General features: G+C 38.1%; 1 protein-coding gene across 1 annotated transcript in view; it reads left to right on the forward strand.

Moving 5' to 3' along the window:
- Positions 1-20801, forward strand: part of LOC106058262 (uncharacterized) — a 40052-nt gene that overhangs the window by 3864 nt on the left and 15387 nt on the right. The window contains exons 3-12 of the mRNA XM_056017821.1: positions 1123-1342; positions 4518-4688; positions 9266-9376; positions 9634-9692; positions 10556-10687; positions 12705-12877; positions 13620-13774; positions 15856-15960; positions 17285-17462; positions 20024-20120. Of these exons, the coding sequence (XP_055873796.1) occupies positions 1123-1342; positions 4518-4688; positions 9266-9376; positions 9634-9692; positions 10556-10687; positions 12705-12877; positions 13620-13774; positions 15856-15960; positions 17285-17462; positions 20024-20120 (1401 nt within the window). The remainder of the gene's footprint in view (positions 1-1122; positions 1343-4517; positions 4689-9265; positions 9377-9633; positions 9693-10555; positions 10688-12704; positions 12878-13619; positions 13775-15855; positions 15961-17284; positions 17463-20023; positions 20121-20801) is intronic.

A 20801-nucleotide genomic window follows, 5' to 3' on the forward strand; every position in this document is an offset into this window, starting at 1 on the left:
AATTGTTTTTTATTTGTATTAACTTAATTTTTTTCAGTTGTCAATAAAAACTTAAAAAAAAAACAACATTTCTAAAGATCTTTTTTTTTCTATTGCATAGAAGGCTATATAAAATTTATCTAGGTAAGTTGCAAATTTTGGTAATTAGAGGAATGAAACGACTTTCTGCACACAAAAAACGGATTAGCCTACTTAATTTGTTAATCTGCACAGTACCAAGATAATTTGTTGAATAACTAATTTCTGTACTTAAGCTCTGAAAGTGTATGATCCATTTTTTCACTTAAACAGTTGTCCAATACTAATTTTCAATTTTCTTGTGAAAAATAAATATTTTATCGACCATTATTATATAACAAGCAAAGTCTATACAAAGTCTTTAAAAAACCAACACAAAGCTTATCTAAAAGGGAACAACCCGTGTCCTTAAAACTATATCTACCAGTAATGTACGATTTATTTCACTTATCACACAAATAATTCACTTGATAATTAATTGACTAATTTTTTATTAATTTGTTGTTTATTGATTAATGTTTTGTTAGATACAATAAATAATTGTTTAAAGTATCATTTCGATTGGAGCATGCGTAGGGTTGTAATAGCGCTTAACAATTATTTAAGGGAACTAAACCCAACATTTTTAGCCATATCTGTAAATACTGAAGTATTAATTTCCCTTGTTGCTATTAAACAAAATAATTAATTATCAGTCTATGCCAATGAATAATTGTGCGAAGTTTCAACTTGATCCGAGAATGGATGCGCCTTTTTAACCACACAGGCAGAGTGATTTGATATAAGCTTTGTAATTATTAGATGTGGTCCTACGCGTTTAGCATTCTTTGCTTTTAATTTATTGGGGTAAAGCATGTTATTAGTCTCAGTTATACAAATGAGCAGCAGGCACGACATGGCCTAAATTGTGCCGATGTGCCTCAAATCAACAAATCAACAAAAATCAACAAATGAGCAGTGTTCGCCATACTAATTGAAAATATTATCAAAATTTTTGTTGTGTATTAAAATGAGTGGGGGGGGGTATTTGTATTGCTGTTACTAACGTCTAGTAAAAACAATATAGTAATAACTGTGTATTTGGATGTATTTCTGTTTCCCTAGCAGATGATCAGACCAACCTGGGTCAACACTTTCTGTTCAGTGTGCCTTTGACCCCAATATGGACAAGGAAGGCCACGGCGAGTCTGTTCACTCTCTCCAATGACACCGTGGACATTGAGATGGAAGTTCTCTTTGTGAATGTCTCAGTTCAACGGATGAAGAAGGGAAACTTTAGCGTGGTCAGGAATCAATCGACAGACATAGCACTACCCATCAATAGGTAAACAATAACTACATCACGCTACCCATCAATAGGTAAACAATAACTATTTCACACTACCCATCAATAGGTAAACAATAACTATTTCACACTACCTATCAATAGGTAAACAATAACTATTTCACACTACCTATCAATAGGTAAACAATAACTATATCACACTACCCATCAGTAGGTGAACAATAACTATATCACACTACCCATCAATAGGTAAACAATAACTATATCACACTACCCATCAATAGGTAAACAATAACTATATGACACTACACATCAATAGGTAAACAATAACTATATCATACTACCCATCAATAGGTAAACAATAACTATATCATACTACCCATCAATAGGTAAACAATAACTATATGACACTACCCATCAATAGGTAAACAATAACTATATCACACTACCCATCAATAGGTAAACAATAACTATATCACACTACCCATCAATAGGTAAACAATAACTATATGACACTACCCATCAATAGGTAAACAATAACTATATCACACTACCCATCAATAGGTAAACAATAACTATATCACACAACCCATCAATAGGTAAACAATAACTATATCACACTACCCATCAATAGGTAAACAATAACTATATCACACTACCCATCAATAGGTAAACAATAACTATGTCACACTACCCATCAATAGGTAAACAATAACTATATGACACTACCCATGAGTAGGTAAACAATAACTATATGACACTACCCATGAGTAGGTAAACAATAACTATATGACACTACCCATGAGTAGGTAAACAATAACTATATGACACTACCCATGAGTAGGTAAACAATAACTATATGACACTACCCATGAGTAGGTAAACAATAACTATATGACACTACCCATGAGTAGGTAAACAATAACTATATCACACTACCCATCAATAGGCAAACAATAACTATATCACACTACCCATCAATAGATAAACAATAACTATATCACACTACCCATCAATAGGTAAACAATAACTATATGACACTACCCATCAATAGGTAAACAATAACCATATCACACTACCCATCAATAGGTAAACAATAACCCTATCACACTACCCATCAATAGATAAACAATAACTATATCACACTACCCATCAATAGGTAAACAATAACTATATCACACTACCCATCAATAGGTAAACAATAACTATATCACACTACCCATCAATAGATAAACAATAACTATATCACACTACCCATCAATAGGTAAACAATAACTATATTACACTACCCATCAATAGGTAAACAAAAACTATATCACACTACACATCAATAGGTAAACAATAGCTATATCACACTACCCATCAATAGGTAAACAATAACTATATCACACTACCCATCAATAGGTAAACAATAACTATATCACACTACCCATCAATAGGTAAACAATAACTATGTCACACTACCCATCAATAGGTAAACAATAACTATATCACACTACCCATCAATAGGTAAACAATAACTATGTCACACTACCCATCAATAGGTAAACAATAACTATATGACACTACCCATCAATAGGTAAACAATAACTATATCACACTACCCATCAATAGGTAAACAATAACTATGTCACACTACCCATCAATAGGTAAACAATAACTATGTCACACTACCCATCAATAGGTAAACAATAACTATATGACACTACCCATGAGTAGGTAAACAATAACTATATGACACTACCCATGAGTAGGTAAACAATAACTATATGACACTACCCATGAGTAGGTAAACAATAACTATATGACACTACCCATGAGTAGGTAAACAATAACTATATGACACTACCCATGAGTAGGTAAACAATAACTATATGACACTACCCATGAGTAGGTAAACAATAACTATATCACACTACCCATCAATAGGTAAACAATAACTATGGGTTTTTTATAGAAATGATATAGAGATGAAATGGGAGAGTGAAAAAAAAACTTGGAGTAAGAGAGCATGAGACTATGATAGAGAGAGAGAGAGAGAGACAGTAAAAATGGAAAGACAGACAAAAGAAATTGAGATTCAAGAGAGAAACAGTGAAAATGGAAAGAGACATTCGAGAGAAAGGGAGATAACGTACATAGACAAGTATTAAAGATAGAGGCGCATTAGTTCTGGGCTTAACGTAAAGGCATAAAAAGTAGTCCATTTATCTTGGGTCTGTCTCTCGACTTTACCAGCCCTTTATTCATTCTAGAAATAGCTAAATAAGTTATAAATAGCATGATCTCGTATGAATGAGTTTGGAAAAGTTTTCCATATTCAATAGTCCGAAATCTCGTGAGAAACCACTCATGTATTCTTTTTACCTCCTGAAGCATTCGCATCAAAAGAAAGTGAACTGGGTGAAATAGAAATACTCCTATCCTAGATGAGTAGTCTAACTAATAAGCTACATCTAACCAATGTTTCCAGCTCCAGTTTTAGGGGTTAAAGTATCCGCTTTCACAGTGTATCACCAGTTTCACAGGGCTTAGTGGTTCGGGTTTAAGTTTTGAATTTTCCTGATTTTTAAAGCGTCCAAGAGTCCATATGACTCAAATGCTAACCTGACATTAGCTGGGTAAAGTATAGGCAGTTGGTCATTGTCCTGGCCACATTAAACCGTCGTTAACCGTCGGTAGATGAAACAGATGACATATTCTTCATCTGACCTATAGATCGGAAGGCCTGAAAGATACTTTAATTTTTTAAGTGGCTTAGTCTTACAGGCCAGTTTGTCAATTTGGGTTATAAAACAACTCATTGAGAAACATGCTATTTCAAACAATCCATAATACATAAGAAGGCGCAGTAGCTAAGTGGTAGAACACTTTTCCTCCGAAACCAAGGGTTCCAGGGTTTAAATCTTTGTGAAGACTGGGATTTTTAATTTCTGAATCTTTGAGTTCGGACGTTATTTGGGGAAAAGTGAAGGCGGTTGGTCGTTGTGCCGGCCACATGATACCCTCGTTAACTGTGGGCTTCATAAACAGACGACCTTACCATCACCTGCCCTGTAGATCTATATTTCTAAAAGGGGGAAACTTTCCTTTTAATTTTTTGATTGATAATACATAATGTGAGAGCTTATCCCCATTCATTTATACCATCTCTTTCGTATTCGTGACATGATATAACATTTATTTGAGAATTTCGATTCCACATTGACTTCAGATTGGGGTACCAACGTGGAGTCAGGTTCTACGCTGAAGTGATAGATCTGAAAGGCAGCGATGACTTTGGCGTGTGTCTTGTCTACTACGAAACTAGTCTATTGTCCATAGCCACCACGTTAATTCTGCCCGTGGAAACGTTCGCCTATGAATACATATTAACACCTTTCAAGTAAGTAGAAAACATAGACTAGTGGATTCATGTTGGTCCACGGGTAACCTTTGCCTTCACCTATGCCTTAGTCTGTGGAACCATTGGGGCACCAGACAAGATCTGTCGGTCGTTTTCCACATTCCTCTCTGTCGTTTGCCTTGGACAGAATCTCTTTCAAAGGCAGGCCCGTCCATTCTTTTACGTTTTCTTACCATCGATTTCTCTGTCTGCCTCTTCTTCTTTTTCCTGATATTGTTTCCTGAAGGAAGGTCTTTGCATCGATGGCTGTCTGGTCGTGTGGTTTGTGCGCTGGACTGTTGTTCGCACATATCAATGGTCCCTGGCTCAAACCCTGCCCTCTCCCATCACCCGTCGTCCTGTAGGAGGTTTGGACTAGGAAGTAAATTGTCTTCAACTCTGAAGGAACATCCGAAACATGTCAAACAAACAAACAAACGAGCCCCAAGGACCTTGTTATATGGCCGTTCTGTTTTAGTTCCCTTTTTTTCGTCAGTGCTTCTTAACAAGGCCAGCAGAAGGCAGGAAACTAATAGGACCATGAATTGAATGTTCGTGTTTATGTAAATGTTTGGTCCATAGTCACTACGTTGTTTGAGATGTTCCTTCAGAACTGAAGGCGGAAGGTGGCGGTTGGGTTTGATCCCGGGACCGTCGAGACGACAGTCGACAGCGCTAACCACACGACCAGAAAGCCATACTTCTTGCTTCACGTGTTGTGTCAAAGTGTTCCTGTTTGTTTAGATAATCTTTATACTAGTTTATTTCAGAGGCGTAGCGTGCAAAATGTGCGCCCGGGCCAAGAAACTTTATTCGCGCCCCCCCCTCTCAATTTTCCATAAACATCACATAGAAATATAAGCTAATAAAAAAAAAGTATATAAAAATAATATAATACAAATAACCTGAGAATGTATTACCTAACTAAAATATCAACACTATTATTTGGCGCCTCTCTGCGTGTGGCGCCCCCCTGAGAGTGTCACAGGGGCATCGTGCCCCCTTGTCCCCCCCTCCTATTTACGCCTCTGGCTCAGTGTGAAGCCCGTTTCATCCTAACCAAGGTTTCTTTTGTTGTAGTCCTATTTCAGTCTCCACTTTCGTGAAACAAAAAAAAATATGTCCGAGTTTACTCATAAAGGTAGTGTAGACCTATACACTATCAATGGCTGCCTGGTCGTGCGGTATGCGCCCTGAACTGTCTTTCGGTCATCTCGATGGTCTCAGGTTCATACCCTACCCGCTACCTTCTCCCGTCGTCCTGCGGGAGGTCTGGACTAGAAAGTAGATTGCCTCCAACTTTGAAGGAACATTAAAAACATCAGAAACATTTAAAAAAAAACCAAAAGAAGAAGTACAGCGCAATTGTGAAAATATGAATCATGTGAAAAATTCTTTGAATACAAGAGTCTGGGCAGATTCTTCTTACACAATTGGCTATCGATGTTCTTTATTTGTGATGTCTAGAAATTTCTCAAAGAATCTCATCTCAGCAATCTGGTATTACGACGAAATGTTAGTGTGAAAGAGATCTAACTTGTGAATGGAGATAATGTTTGGTTTGTCTACAATAGCGACTCCATAGAAAAAAAAAAAAAAAAAACTATTTTTTTTGGTGACTCCTTCACTTGTAAGTTTGTGGGTGATACTAGGGTTAGGGTTAGGGGCAAACTACGTACTAGTCTAGTGATGGGCAAACTACGTCATAGCCCATTGATGGACAAATTACGTCATAGTCCAGTAATGGGCAAGCTACGTCATAGTCCAGTGATGGGCAAACTACGTCATAGTCCATTGATGGGCAAACTACGTCCTAGTTTAGTGATGGGCAAACTACGTATTAGTTTAGTGATGGGAAAACAACGTTATACTCCAATAATGGGCAAGCTACGTTATAGTCCAAAAATGGGCAAGCTATGTCATAGTCCAGTGATGGGCAAACTACGTCATAGTCTAGTGATGGGCAAACTACGTCATAGCCCAGTAATGGGCAAGCTACGTCCTAGTCCAGTGATGGGAAAAGTACGTCATAGTCCAGTTATAGACAAACTACGTCATAGTCCAATGATGGGCAAACTATGTCATAGTCCATTGGTGGGCAAACTACGTCATAGTCAAATGATGGGCAAACTACGTCATAGTCCAGTGATGGAAAAACTACGTCATAGTCCAATGATGGGTAAACTACGTCATAGTCCAGTGATGGGAAAACTACGTCATAGTCCAATGATTGGCAAACAACGTCATAGTCCAGTGATGGGAAAACTACGTCCTAGTCCAATGATGGGAAAACTACGTCATAGTCCAGTGATGGTCAAACTACGTCCTAGTCCAGCAGTGATGGGCAAACTACGTCCTAGTCCAGCAGTGATGGGCAAACTACGTCCTGGTTCAGTGATGTGCAATCTACGTTCTAGTCCAGTGATGGGCAAACTACGTCCTAGTTCAGTGATGGGAAAACTACGTCATAGTCCAGAGATGGGCAAACTACGTCCTAGTCCAATGATGGGCAAACTACGTCATAGTCCAGTGATGGGAAAACTACGTCATAGTCCAGTGATGGGAAAACTACGTCATAGCCCAATGATGGGCAAACTACGTCATAGTCCAGTGATGGGCAATCTACGTCCTAGTCCAGTGATGGGCAAACTATGTCCTAGTCCAGTGATGGGCAAACTACGTCATAGTCCAGCAGTGATGGGCAAACTACGTCCTAGTCCAGTGATGTGCAAACTACGTCCTAGTCCAGTGATGGGCAAACTACGTCCTAGCCCAGTGATGGACAAACTACGTCCTAGTCCAGTGATGGAAAAACTACGTCCTAGTCCAGTGATGGAAAAACTACGTCATAGTCAAATGATGGGCAAACTACGTCATAGTCCAGTGATGGAAAAACTACGTCATAGTCAAATGATGGGTAAACTACGTCATAGTCCAGTGATAGGAAAACTACGTCATAGTCTAGTGATGGGCAAACTACGTCATAGCCCAGTAATGGGCAAGCTACGTCCTAGTCCAGTGATGGGAAAAGTACGTCATAGTCCAGTTATAGACAAACTACGTCATAGTCCAATGATGGGCAAACTACGTCATAGTCCATTGGTGGGCAAACTACGTCATAGTCAAATGATGGGCAAACTACGTACTAGTCCAGCAGTGATGGGCAAACTATGTCCTAGTCCAGTAATAGGCAAACTACGTCCTAGTCCAGCAGTGATGTCAAACTACGTCCTAGTCCAGTGATGGGCAAACTACGTTCTAGTCCAGTGATGGGCAAACTGTGTCCTAGTCCAGCAGTGATGGGCAAGCTACGTCCTAGTCCAGCAGTGATGGGCAAGCTACGTCCTAGTCCAGCAGTGATGGGCAAGCTACGTCCTAGTCCAGCAGTTATGGGCAAACTACGTCCTAGTCCAGCAGTGATGGGCAAACTACGTCCTAGTCCAGTAATCGGCAAACTACGTCCTAGTCCAGCAGTGATGGGCAAACTACGTCATAGTCCAGAGATGGGCAAACTACGTCCTTGTCCAGTGATGGGCAAACTACGTCCTAGTCCAGTGATGGGCAAGCTACGTCCTAGTCCAGTGATGGGCAAACTACGTTCTAGTCCAGTGATGGGCAAACTGTGTCCTAGTCCAGCAGTGATGGGCAAGCTACGTCCTAGTCCAGCAGTGATGGGCAAACTACGTCCTTGTCCAGTGATGGGCAAACTACGTCCTAGTCCAGTGATGGGCAAACTACGTCCTAGGACAGTGATGGGCAAACTACGTCATAGTCCAGAGATGGGCAAACTACGTCATAGTCCAGCAGTGATGGGCAAACTACGTCCTAGTCCAGCAGTGATGGGCAAACTACGTCATAGTCCAGAGATGGGCAAACTACGTCCTAGTCCAGTGATGGGCAAACTACGTCATAGTCCAGAGATGAGCAAACTACTTCCCTCTCCTTTATCTACTACATTCCATCTCTCTCTCTTGTTCTCTTATCTTCCTCTCTTCTTTCTTTGTCTTCCTCTTTTCTCTTTCTCTCTCGTCTATCTCTTTCTTCCGCTCTCTCCCTCCCTCTCTCCCGCTCCCTCTCTCTCTCTCTATGTCCTAGTCCAGTGATGGGCAAACTACGTCCTAGTCCAGCAGTGATGGGCAAACTACGTCCTAGTCCAGTGATGGGCAAACTACGTCCTAGTCCAGTAATGGGCAAACTACGTCATAGTCCAGAGATGGGCAAACTACGTCCTAGTCCAGTGATGGGCAAACTACGTCATAGTCCAGCAGTGATGGGCAAACTACGTCCTAGTCCAGTGATGGGCAAACTACGTCATAGTCCAGAGATGGGCAAACTACTTCCCTCTCCTTTATCTACTACATTCCATCTCTCTCTCGTTCTCTTATCTTCCTCTCTTCTTTCTTTGTCTTCCTCTTTTCTCTTTCTCTCTCGTCTATCTCTTTCTTCCGCTCTCTCCCTCCCTCTCTCCCGCTCCCTCTCTCTCTCTTTCTCTTGATCCTCATTCTCCTGATCCTCTTTCTCTTTCCTTTTTTTTTTTTTTCATTCGAGATTCAGATTCCAAATCTTTGTGTCATCAGGTACGCAGTGTTCTACATAATACTGACCCAAGAGTTTACGAAAATTGAAGGCTCTTTGCCCACGATTGATTCACCAATGCTCTCCACATTGAATAGGGATGTAATACGCAGGTTTCTATTTAGAGTTCTGTCTACTTAGAGACTCACTTGACAAAATAGTTTTAAATTGTTTACAACAAAATGTACCATTAGAAATGTAATCATTCTCATAATCACACCCAGATAGACGATAATATTCTTAGTATTAATGTAGTGCTTCTTTAAATTTGTTATGACAATGGTTTCTCATTCGACATTATTTTTAGATAGTAAAATAAATGGCCTACTTAGAAATAGTTTTACTCGAGTAAATAAATTATTCATTTCAGTACCAGTATTATGCAACAAGTGGAGCACCTAAGAGAAATCAATGATGACTTAAATCAAGGTTAGTACTTTGCAGCGAAACTTGTATTGTAACTGGTACAAAGGAAATTACAGTAAGCTTGCTAGCGAAATAGTTCAGCCCACTGCGATGTGGTTTCAAAATGATTTAATTAAATTTGTTAAGAATGTAACACTAAACACTCATGGATGCCGAAGGTGTATACGAAGCGGGTCAATCTGCATGAAGAGCTAGATACTTACGCCATCACAGTCCCAGGTGAAAGTCAAAATGAACAAGATTACAAAAAGGGCCTGGGTTATCACACAAACTCAGAGGCGACACCTGATTTCTTGACTAAAATAAAAAAATATCCAAGTGGAGTTGTTTATATATAATTATATATTTATTTATGTATTTATTTATGTATTTATTTATGTATTTCCAATACACTATATCAATGACTGTATCAGTGTTACGCAAATTAAGACCCGCGGGCAGCGGGTAATATCTGTATAGTTGGTTATTATTTTTATTGGTTTATGTGTTGGTATGTACAAGAAATAAGTGTGCACAATTTCAGCTTGATCAGAGATTGTGAGTGGGAGAAATAGCGTGTACAAACATTTTACCAGACAGACAGACAGGGTGAGTGGTATAAGCTTTGTAAAAATAAGTTAAAAAGTTGTTGTTTTTTTTAACAAAGCTTGTATTAGTGAAATAAATATAAATTTACAGCCTAAAATCTTAATACTACAAGATTTATTTCTTCTTTTCTATAGCAAACAAAATTAATTCATTTACAAAAACCAGACGGATAGACAGAGTGAGCTTATATAAGCATTGTAATATAACATATCTCACATTTATTGATAGAAATACCTTATTTAATATGTTCTATACCATCTCATTTTTACTCTCTTTAGGATTCATAAATTATGACGCTATAAAAATAAAACCCCTAAAAAATATCGGTCTGATTACTGGAAGTCATGCAGACTTGGACAATGATATGGCATGCTACCAGCAAATGGCCTTGTCGACTGATGCAACCATTGGTGAGTCAACTTTGACAGAGAAACAAAATAGCAGACACAAATTCCTAGATGTTCATTTCGAAGTTTTGTGCCATTAAGCACAGCGAGTGCCCCAAGCCTGCCCGTCTGCCCCTGTACTATTATTTTTATATTATAAATACATTATTAATTAAAAAAATAATTGATATTTCTTCAATCTGGAAATGTATGCCAACACCCCCCCCACACACACACACACTTGTTTTAAACTATTTTTAGTAATAACTAGAGAGATCTAGTAGTTTTTGTTTACTGTTTTGTTCACATGGGTCAACGTACATGTCTTACATTGATCAACGTACATTTCCCACATGGGTCAACGTACATTTCCCACATTTCCCACATGGGTCAACGTACATTTCCCACATGGGTCAACGTACATTTCCCACATGGGTCAACGTACATTTCCCACATGGGTCAACGTACATTTCCCACATGGGTCAACGTACATTTCCCACATGGGTCAACATAAATTTCCCACATGGGTCAACATAAATTTCACACATGGGTCAACATAAATTTCCCACATGGGTCAACATAAATTTCACACATGGGTCAACATAATTTTCACACATGGGTCAACATAAATTTCCCACATGGGTCAACATAAATTTCACACATGGGTCAACATAAATTTCACACATGGGTCAACATAATTTTCACACATGGGTCAACATAAATTTCCCACATGGGTCAACATAAATTTCACACATGGGCCAACATAAATTTCACACATGGGTCAACATAAATTTCCCATATGGGTCAACATAAATTTCCCACATGGGTCAACATAAATTTCCCACATGGGTCAACATAAATTTCCCACATGGGTCAACATAAATTTCCCACATGGGTCAACGTACATATCTCACATGGGTCAACATAAATTTCCCACATGGGTCAACATAAATTTCCCACATGGGTCAACATAAATTTCCCACATGGGTCAACATAAATTTCCCACATGGGTCAACGTACATTTCCCACATTGATCCACGTACATTTCCCACATGGATCAACATACTGTAAAGATAATTTTGTTTATTATTAAATGTAAAAAAAACCAAAGAAATGATAATTGATTTTCGTAGGGAAAAGAAGGAAAATGATATTGTTTCTGTAGCTGGAGAGACTATTGAAATTGTGCAAACCTTTAAATACATGGGTACTATCCTAGACAATAAACTAAATTTTACTGCAAATACTGATTATATCAGCAAAAAAGGACAGCAAAGATTACGACTACTAAGAAAACTGTCCTCGTTTAATGTTAGCGAAAAGGCCTTGGCTATGTTTTATCACGCTCACATCTGCAATATTTTAAGTTTCAATATCACTGCCTGGTATGGCAATCTGAGCATTAAAAATAAAAATAAACTTTATAGATTCCTAAATGCTGCTGGCAAAATCATTGGCAAAAAACAAACCCCATTTGGGCAGTTGTTTGAGACAAACATCTCTAAAAAGGCTAACAAGATCCTCGAAATAAAGAATCACCCTTTGTGTCAGGATTTTGTGATTTTACCATCACAAAAGAGATACAAGACACCGATAGCAAAGACAAACAGACACAAACACTCTTTTGTTCCCCTGGCAATCAAATCATTAAATAAGAACAATCTGGTATAAACTTTGTCACATGTAAATTATAGTGAGTCTTGTGTGAATGTACACTTTGGTTTCTTATAGTTATAATGTTTTTTGTTTGGTGTAATGCACAAATTGTAAGACAAATTTCCTTACGGATAATAAAGATTATTATTATTTATTTATTTATATTTAACTAAGCCAGTGTTTCCCAAACTATGTTCCGCGGAACCGTAGTGTACTGCCTGAGTAGGTGTTTCTACTGGAATAATTTAACTAGTAGGCCACCACATGAATTAATCTCTAAAAAATAAGCAAGGTGTTCCGTTAAATACTCAGAATGCGCGAAGTGTTCCGGGGAAAAGTATGGGAGACACAGCACTACACGAGGTCTTGAACCTATTCCCAACAGAAACGATTCCTCCCAAGTACACCGCCGGCAAGAGCTTCATCATTTTCCCTATCACCAACGGCTCAAAGGACAACTATATAACTGTCGTGGCCATGGAGGTTTACACAGTTATCACGGTGCATCGACCTGTGAAACAGGACACGTACTTGGCTTCTGAAGGGGAATCCACAAAGGTAATAAACCGATTTTATTCATTTTGTTGTCCCCCAGTTTTTAAACCAAGAAAAAACTCATTGGCTATTCTACTAATTGCAACTTTAAAAGGAGGAAATCTTTAGAAGACACACAAACAAGAAAAAAAACATTATAAAATACAGTTGTAAGAAAGACAAAACCTCCATTAAACTACAGAAATAATATAATACAAAAAAAAATTTTTTTAAAGATTAAAAGGTCAATAATAAATACACTCAATTTCTTCCACACGGTCCAATAACTCCAATAATGCTTCAAAGGTCAACCTAAAGAAAGGCCTGCTCGACATCCACAAGACCTGGGTCAGTCACGTCTCGGAGGGCGCGAACTCAAAACACACAATATTTCGTAGCCCCAAAACTGAAACAAAGATTAAGCCTAGATCTAGCGATGCCGCTAAATCAAGAGTGTGCATCAACAACACACGTACCGAGATTTCAAACCTGATTGATACATCTATATACTTACGTGCCGTTCAAACGGGGAAACAGTGACAACTGTAACGCAGAAAGAGACCCCCAGCCAGCACGTCTTCTCTACTAAAGAAAAAATACTGCAAATAAAATTGTGACGTAAAACACACACACACACACTATTCTTGAAATCCAATCACCAAAAATACAAACTAATGGATATGCTTAAAAAACAAACATGATAATTAAACAGGAAACAAAATCTTCCTGCACACACGACAATGACGTCACACTTGTACGTTTACAGATTAGGAATGTCTCTGACGGGCACAGACTTGTGACCTCATCTAAGCCTGTCCAGTGTTACTACATCATGAGGTCCATCTGCGGAGGGGAAGTGGGGGACTCCTCGCTCTCATTACTGGCACCGACAAATCTCTTTTTAAACCGTTACATATGGAGGTGAGTCTGACGTCATTTGTGTGTTGGTTTCTTTCGGACAGATGAAGAGGTTGTCTTTCTTGTCTTCAATGTTTTCCTTAGTTCCGTTGTTTGTTTTTTTTACATTGTTATTTGTTCACCTTGGGTCAAGAAGGTGAAAACACGAGAACACCTCTGGGTAGAAAGCGGAAGTGAGAATTGCTAAACTAAAATTTTAGTCAGTCATCTTTGGTAATTGGAGCAGTAAAACATTATTAAAGTTGCCTTTGTTACCCGCTGTGATGCGGACTTGATGGATTAGTAGAGTTGTACCTAGTGTGAGATATACTTATTGTAAAGGAGTTATTATTTGATACCGCTGTGATTTACCGATGTAGCCGTATTTCAATACGTTGAATTTTGTTTAGGTAACTATTACGTGGGATGTCATGCCATTTCTTATTTAACCAGTGATTTATAACTAAACGCTTGAAGTTGAAGTATATTATTCTCAAGAAACGTTGTTTGGTCTGCTGAAATCGGACTCAAGTTACGTGATACGAACCCAGACCATTCTACATCTTGACCAGTATTTTATTATACACATAACTTCACATCTTGATGACCAGCAAGCACATTGACACTTAGTGAGAAATTGTTTCGTTAGTTCACCTAGATCTTGATCTTCTTCTTTTAGCCAGATTTTTTGCTGCTGAGCTGTCAGCTCTTTTGCAGACTGTGCTGTTTTCTTCAGTTGTTCAGCACTGCCGTACATGCTGTTGGTTATGTTGGGCTGTAACCTAGATCTTTATAACTATTAGATCTAGATCTATTACTGAGGAAATTCAATTCACTTTTTTTTTCTTTTTTTTTTAATGGACTCGCTGTGTGTATTCGGTTCATTTGGTTAGATCTAGTCTTTTTCTTTTTTTCGAGAGAGAGAACGAGCAAGGAATGATAATTTGTACAGATGTCTAAAATACATCATACGAATGTACCGTATTAAAAATCTAGATTCTACATCTATTGTCATTTTGCTACATTCAAAAGTGGTCACGATTACAATGAATAAAACCAAATTGATATTTCATTTTCTTTAGTGAACAAAATACCAAAAAACATGTAGAAAGAGGAACAGGAATGTGTACGAAGGACTAACGTTTTTGTTGTTGGCCACTGGAAGATGCGGATAAGTAAAAGTGCTACTAAAATTAACGGGTCCAAAATATTAGAGACTGTAGGTGTCGGGGGCGCATTACGAAGCGGGTCTTACCAAATCAAGTCTATGTGTGAGAAATAACTATGCGCAGGTAGAAAAAAAAAAGAAAGGGAAAGAGAGAGACAGAAAGAGAGAGAGAAATAGGGCGGGCCGTAAATCTGATTGTAACAGATACATTAATTCACGGGCTAAAAATGTATATTAGATTGATCGTCTAAATGTGGCCCGTTTATTAAAACTCAAAAAATACAATGAGGTGATCCGGCAATAATAAACATTATAGAGCTTAGGAACATATAAGCCTGAAAATAGCGCTATATAAAAGCTATAATTTAACTAATGTCTAGTACTCATTAGAGTTGGGTGGACTCAAGAGGCGCTCTAAAGATCCCAAATCTAGACGTGCCAGTCTTCAACGGGAACCCGGTTGGAAGCCAAGCGCTTTACAATCAGCCACCGCGCCTCCCTCTCTAGATTTAGACGGGCTCCAAATGATTAATCTGCAATTGATCTAAAATATTCTGAAATGAATGGAGGAACTATCCTTTCAAACTGGAAATCAGAGTTCTAGTACTCGTCTAATTGTGTTTAGTTGAAGTATAAACGCAACACTGTGTTTAAGATATGGTGTTTCTAGGCCTGGGCTTCTAAAACTGACTTTATTTGTTGTGAATGTCATCTGACCTTTACTCTCGCATATCTAATTAAATGATAACAAACGACTAGATGGTCGAATGAGGCTAGATATATTTGTGCTCCAACGGAAGTAAAAGTTTAATGTTAATCTTGAAACATTCATAGACATTTTGTGCTTGCTTTTTTTTTAAATCAATATTTAAAGCCCTTTTTTGTACCTACCTTTTTGAATGTGTTTCTTTCATTCTTTTTATTTCTCTCTCACTAGTCTCCCTTTGGAAGCCGAATTTCAAACCAATAGCTTCATGAAGTTCATAATCCGCGAATTGGAATATAACGAAACTCTAGTATTAGACGGCGTTCCTTTAAACATGTAAGTTAATCTCCAGTGGCGTAGCTAAGGATTTGGGGGCCCGAGGGGCTTGACCTCTTCAAGAGCCGCTGCATTTTGACATTCAAGATCATGACATGAGATAATGGCGTAATATTTAATGTAAACACAAATTGCTGACACTCGTTCGGCCCCCCGCCTCCCCTAAAGTGGGGTCTCGGGGGGAAATTTTTACAATTTGCACCCTCTTCCTCCTCATTAGCTACGCCACTGTTACTCTCATAACATATTGTTATAATAGAATGGGACTAGTGCTAATAGACTCAAAAGAAATGGCTCAAGTTCTCTACTGATTTCTAGTAGACTGATCATCCCATGTGTCTCCAGTGAGTGCTGTACACAATGGACTCTACGCTTCCAGTGTCACATTTTTTTCAATTCAGTTCAGTATATGGACCGAAAGCTTGGAACTTACTCTCCATTGACCTCAAACGAACCACAAACTTCACCACATTCTAGAAGTAAAGACTTACCTGTTCAAACAGTATTAAGTTATCCAGTTTCGAATGTTCCTTAACAATTGAAAATTATAACAACCTAATCTCCCGCAGGACGGCTAGTTTTGGCGGCCGGCTGATTCGAATCTGGGACCATCAAGATCACAACCCAGAGCAATACCACACTCTTCGATAGCTATCCTCAATGTTTATCTAAAGTGAACATTTTGAAATTGAATTGCGTTGTAGAAGTACGTGAACACTTGTCTTTGTCGGTACTGTTCAGGTCAATAAATAAGCAAGTAAAAAAAAAATACTATTTTTAAAAAGCTTTAAAAGCTTATCAATATCGAACTAAATTTATTAATTGCGAATAATTAATTGACCAACAGGTTAATTTTTTAAATTTATTTTTGTATTTTTTAGTTACAGTACATAATTGCGTGAAGTTTGACTATCATCCAAGAATGAGTGTTGGAGAAATAAGGTGTACAATTATCTAAGGGGATAAAACCCTACATATTTAACCATAACTATTTTAATACTGAAAGATTAACTACTCTTGTTGGTATCAAAGAAAACATGTAATTACCAATTGACTAGAGGGTTAATTTTGTTTTTATTGTTGTCTTGTTAGGTAATAAAAATAATTGTGTTAGTTTCAACCAGTGGATCATATCCGGCCTTTCAAAAAACGTTGCTCTCACTAGATAACGCAGCGGCAGGGGTTCGGTTCCATTAGACTCGAGGCTATTTGAACAGTGATTCCTGTGGTCTATTGAAATGACCTCCAGGTTTAAGAACGTAGTGCACCAATGACCGAGATGTACTGACCTAACTTTACTAGTATCCATTTGGTTTTGTCCCAGGTCTGAGTTTGACCTCCAACGTGTGTACGGCGACTTGCGCTGGATGGCAGGGGAGTCGTCACTGAATGATTCTGTAAGCCTCCATGACATCTACCACTCTTCGGGGAAACTCTTTGGCTTGTATCTCTACGGCATCCACAAGTATTTCTCCTACATGCAAGTAGCCGGATACAAAGTGGTAAGTATAGAGGCAGTCATTAGATTCCTTGGTGGCAGAGGCGTAGTGAGGAGGGGCAAGGGGGACACGATGCCCAGGCGCCTTTGGGGGGTGTCGCCACACGCGACATGTGATGTTCATAGAAAATAGGGGGGCGGTGGCGCCGGTAATGTAACTTGTCCCGTTTTGCTCATGACGCCCCTGGTTGTTGTTAATCGTTCCGTTGTTCTGTCATGTCTTGGTAATTTTCCCTTTCTGACCTTGCTATCTGTAGGGCAGACAATGTTATTTGTTTCAGTAGCCAACGGTTAATGAGGATGTCATGTGGCCAGCACAACGACCAACCATTTTTACTTTTCCCCAGCTAATGTCAGATACCCATTAGGGCTGCGTGGCTTCAGAGGCGCCCAAGGATATCAAAATTAAAAATCCCAGTCTTCACCAGGATTTGAACCATTGTCTCCCGGTTCGGAAGCTATGCGCTTTACCACTCAGCCACCGGCCTCCCTTCACTTCACAACACTGTCTCATTGACACCTGTGTCAAGTTTGTGTTATTGAATGGTTTACTTTTCTGCCTAGTTTTGTCAAAATAAAATGAATCAAAATCTTATAGGGAAAACAAGACTTTTTAAATATTTGAAAACACCGGAAATTGTTTTGGAAAAGAACATCGATCTATGTATTTCATAAAAGTACACAGTTAACTATTAACATTACTGCAATAATACCAAGTACTAGACTATTATTTTGATTTGACAAACTGCTTGTATTAAATATAAAATTCAGGTCTCTAGCAATATTGACATTAGCTCTAGAACAGGGGTTCTCAACCTGTGAGTCGCGACCCCTATGGGGGTCGAATGACCATTTGCCAGGGGTCGCCTATGACTGTTGGAATTATTTTTTTTTTTTTGGGGGGGGGGGGGTATTTTTGAACGGAAGTTGTTTTTTTTTTTTTTTTTACGTGTTGTAACAAGCATATTTGTACCATGTTTGGTCTGCATTTACATTGGTACTAATGGGGGAAAGTGACATTACTTAGATTACATTATCATCACATAAATTATGAAACGATCGTCAAGCATTAATAAACTAAAATGTGGGGGTGACAAATGCGTCGTTTATAATGAAGTTCTCACTGCCCTATGTATGAGGCTGAACGAGCCTCCCAGCTTTGCGGATAAAGACATCCAGTATTTTAGTTTCGAAGGCGGATAGAGACATCCAGTTTATTAGTTTCGAAGGCGGATAAAGACATACAGTATTTTAGTTTCGAAGGCGGATAAAGTCAAGAAATCCAGACTTGACTTGGGTGGCAAGTAGCATAATAAAAATATTGCAGCAATTGAAACTTTTTATTTGGTGGTTCTCAGAATTGCTAGGGCTATGGCGCCTGACACCATTGCCAAGAGTTAATATTGCCAGCGCAAAAAACATTGCTCGAGTTATGATTGGAGCCGAATTCTTTGCTCAATTTAGTGCAATTTCATTATCTAATGACACTGTTCACAGAAAACAAATTGACTGGTCTACTGATATTATCAGTCAAATAATTCCTGAAACATGATATTTTATCCATTTCCAATATTTAGCATCCAAGATTGATGAATCTACAGACTTAGTAAATTGTTCACATTGACTGGTTTTCTTGAGACATATACATACTAGCGATTATAAAGATTTAGTTTCTACGCAAATTTCTTGAAATGAAATAAACGAACATTTATGGTTGGGGGTCGACGTCCAAGTGAAAAACTGTATTAGGGGGTCACGAGCTAAAACGGTTGAGAACCGCTGCTCTAGAACCATAGATACAACCTCTAAAGAATAAAAACAATTAAAAATAAATAAACGCAACACATCCCTGTGATTGTCTGTCGTTTGATTTTAGCTTCAGACAGCAAGTACAACTTAACCGATGTAGGCGTTCTCTATTTTCCTTTTTGTAGATCTTTAAGTAACTTCTTTTGCCAACAAAAACTCAACAAAACTTATAAACACTATAGACCAATTCAACATGAGATAAATTATAGATCTAAAATAATGAATTGAAGTTATATTGAAACAAATCACTTCTGTACTCTTTCAACTCTCTGGGTCGTCTGCCTATTCACATTTGACTTAACGCCAGACACTGTTTTAGTTTAATCATTCTCCCTGTTCAATAACCAACCATTAACTTCCTACCGCCGTCATTTTGGGAACAAACGCACACACACACATAAACACACCTACTCCATAACCATCTTCTACCTGAGAACAAAGTTTCTTCCAACCATTGAAATATGCTTTAAAAGTTCCTCTTTTACTTTTGTTGTTCTGTTTGCCTTATCTTATATACTACAGAAATTACTTCAAAAAAAGAAGAATATTACGTCCAATACATTTCATGTGTCAGTCTAGTCATGCATGTTTATCAATGACTCAAACTCTGCTAAGTTGTTGGTTTCACCTGGCTGATTCAGGGACCATTTTGCCATTCTCAGTCAATAAAAAAATTCTCTTACAAACGACTCCTGTCCCAATGACTGACTCTCTAAGCAAGTCAAAGTTTAAAATGTAATTCTCTGTTTCTCACAGATCTCGTGTATAGAAAACCTGAGAGATATGATGCCAGACGACAAGCTGGACAACGACTGTGATGGAAATGTGGACGAGGAGATGCTAGATAATAAAGGTCTTTATCACGTTTGCTGTGAACATTTGATATTTGTTGAGTGTCTTTGGTATTTGTAAAGTGTCTTTTTTTTTTAATTTATCCTGCCAAGATAAACCCAGTATCTATATTATATTTTAAAAAATAATGTGGAAAAAATGTACATTTATTTGTATTTACAAACATTGTCCTATATTTGTATCACACTATATGTTTCTATTGTCAGATTAACTGTTTAGGTTTTTTGTTCCAGATTTATCACACATGAAAAAATTAAAATAAATAACATAAGGCCAAGACATTTCCTAAAAAAAACAAAAAGATAATAAATAAAAATAATAATTAATTTCCTCTAATTTTGACTTGCTTAGATAGTCAGTCATTGGAACATGAATTTTTTATTTATCTTCTTTAATGACGACTAAAAAACTTATATAAATAACTACTTCGTCACAACCAGAGGCGCAGTGAGCAAAACGTCCGCCCGGGGCAAGAAACTTTCTTTGGCGCCCCCCCCCTCAACCCATTTTTTAACATCACATAGAAATAAAGACCTAAATGTATGTATTACCTAACAAAAATGTGTACAATAATTTTATTTTTTGGCGCCTCTCTGCGTGGCCCCGGGGCATAGTGCACCCTTGCCCCCCCCCCTCAAAAAGCCTCATAAACGAGCCATTGATTGCTCACTTTCTTCAGTCG

Source organism: Biomphalaria glabrata, chromosome 18 (assembly GCF_947242115.1).
Source record: "Biomphalaria glabrata chromosome 18, xgBioGlab47.1, whole genome shotgun sequence".
Classification (NCBI taxonomy): domain Eukaryota; kingdom Metazoa; phylum Mollusca; class Gastropoda; family Planorbidae; genus Biomphalaria; species Biomphalaria glabrata.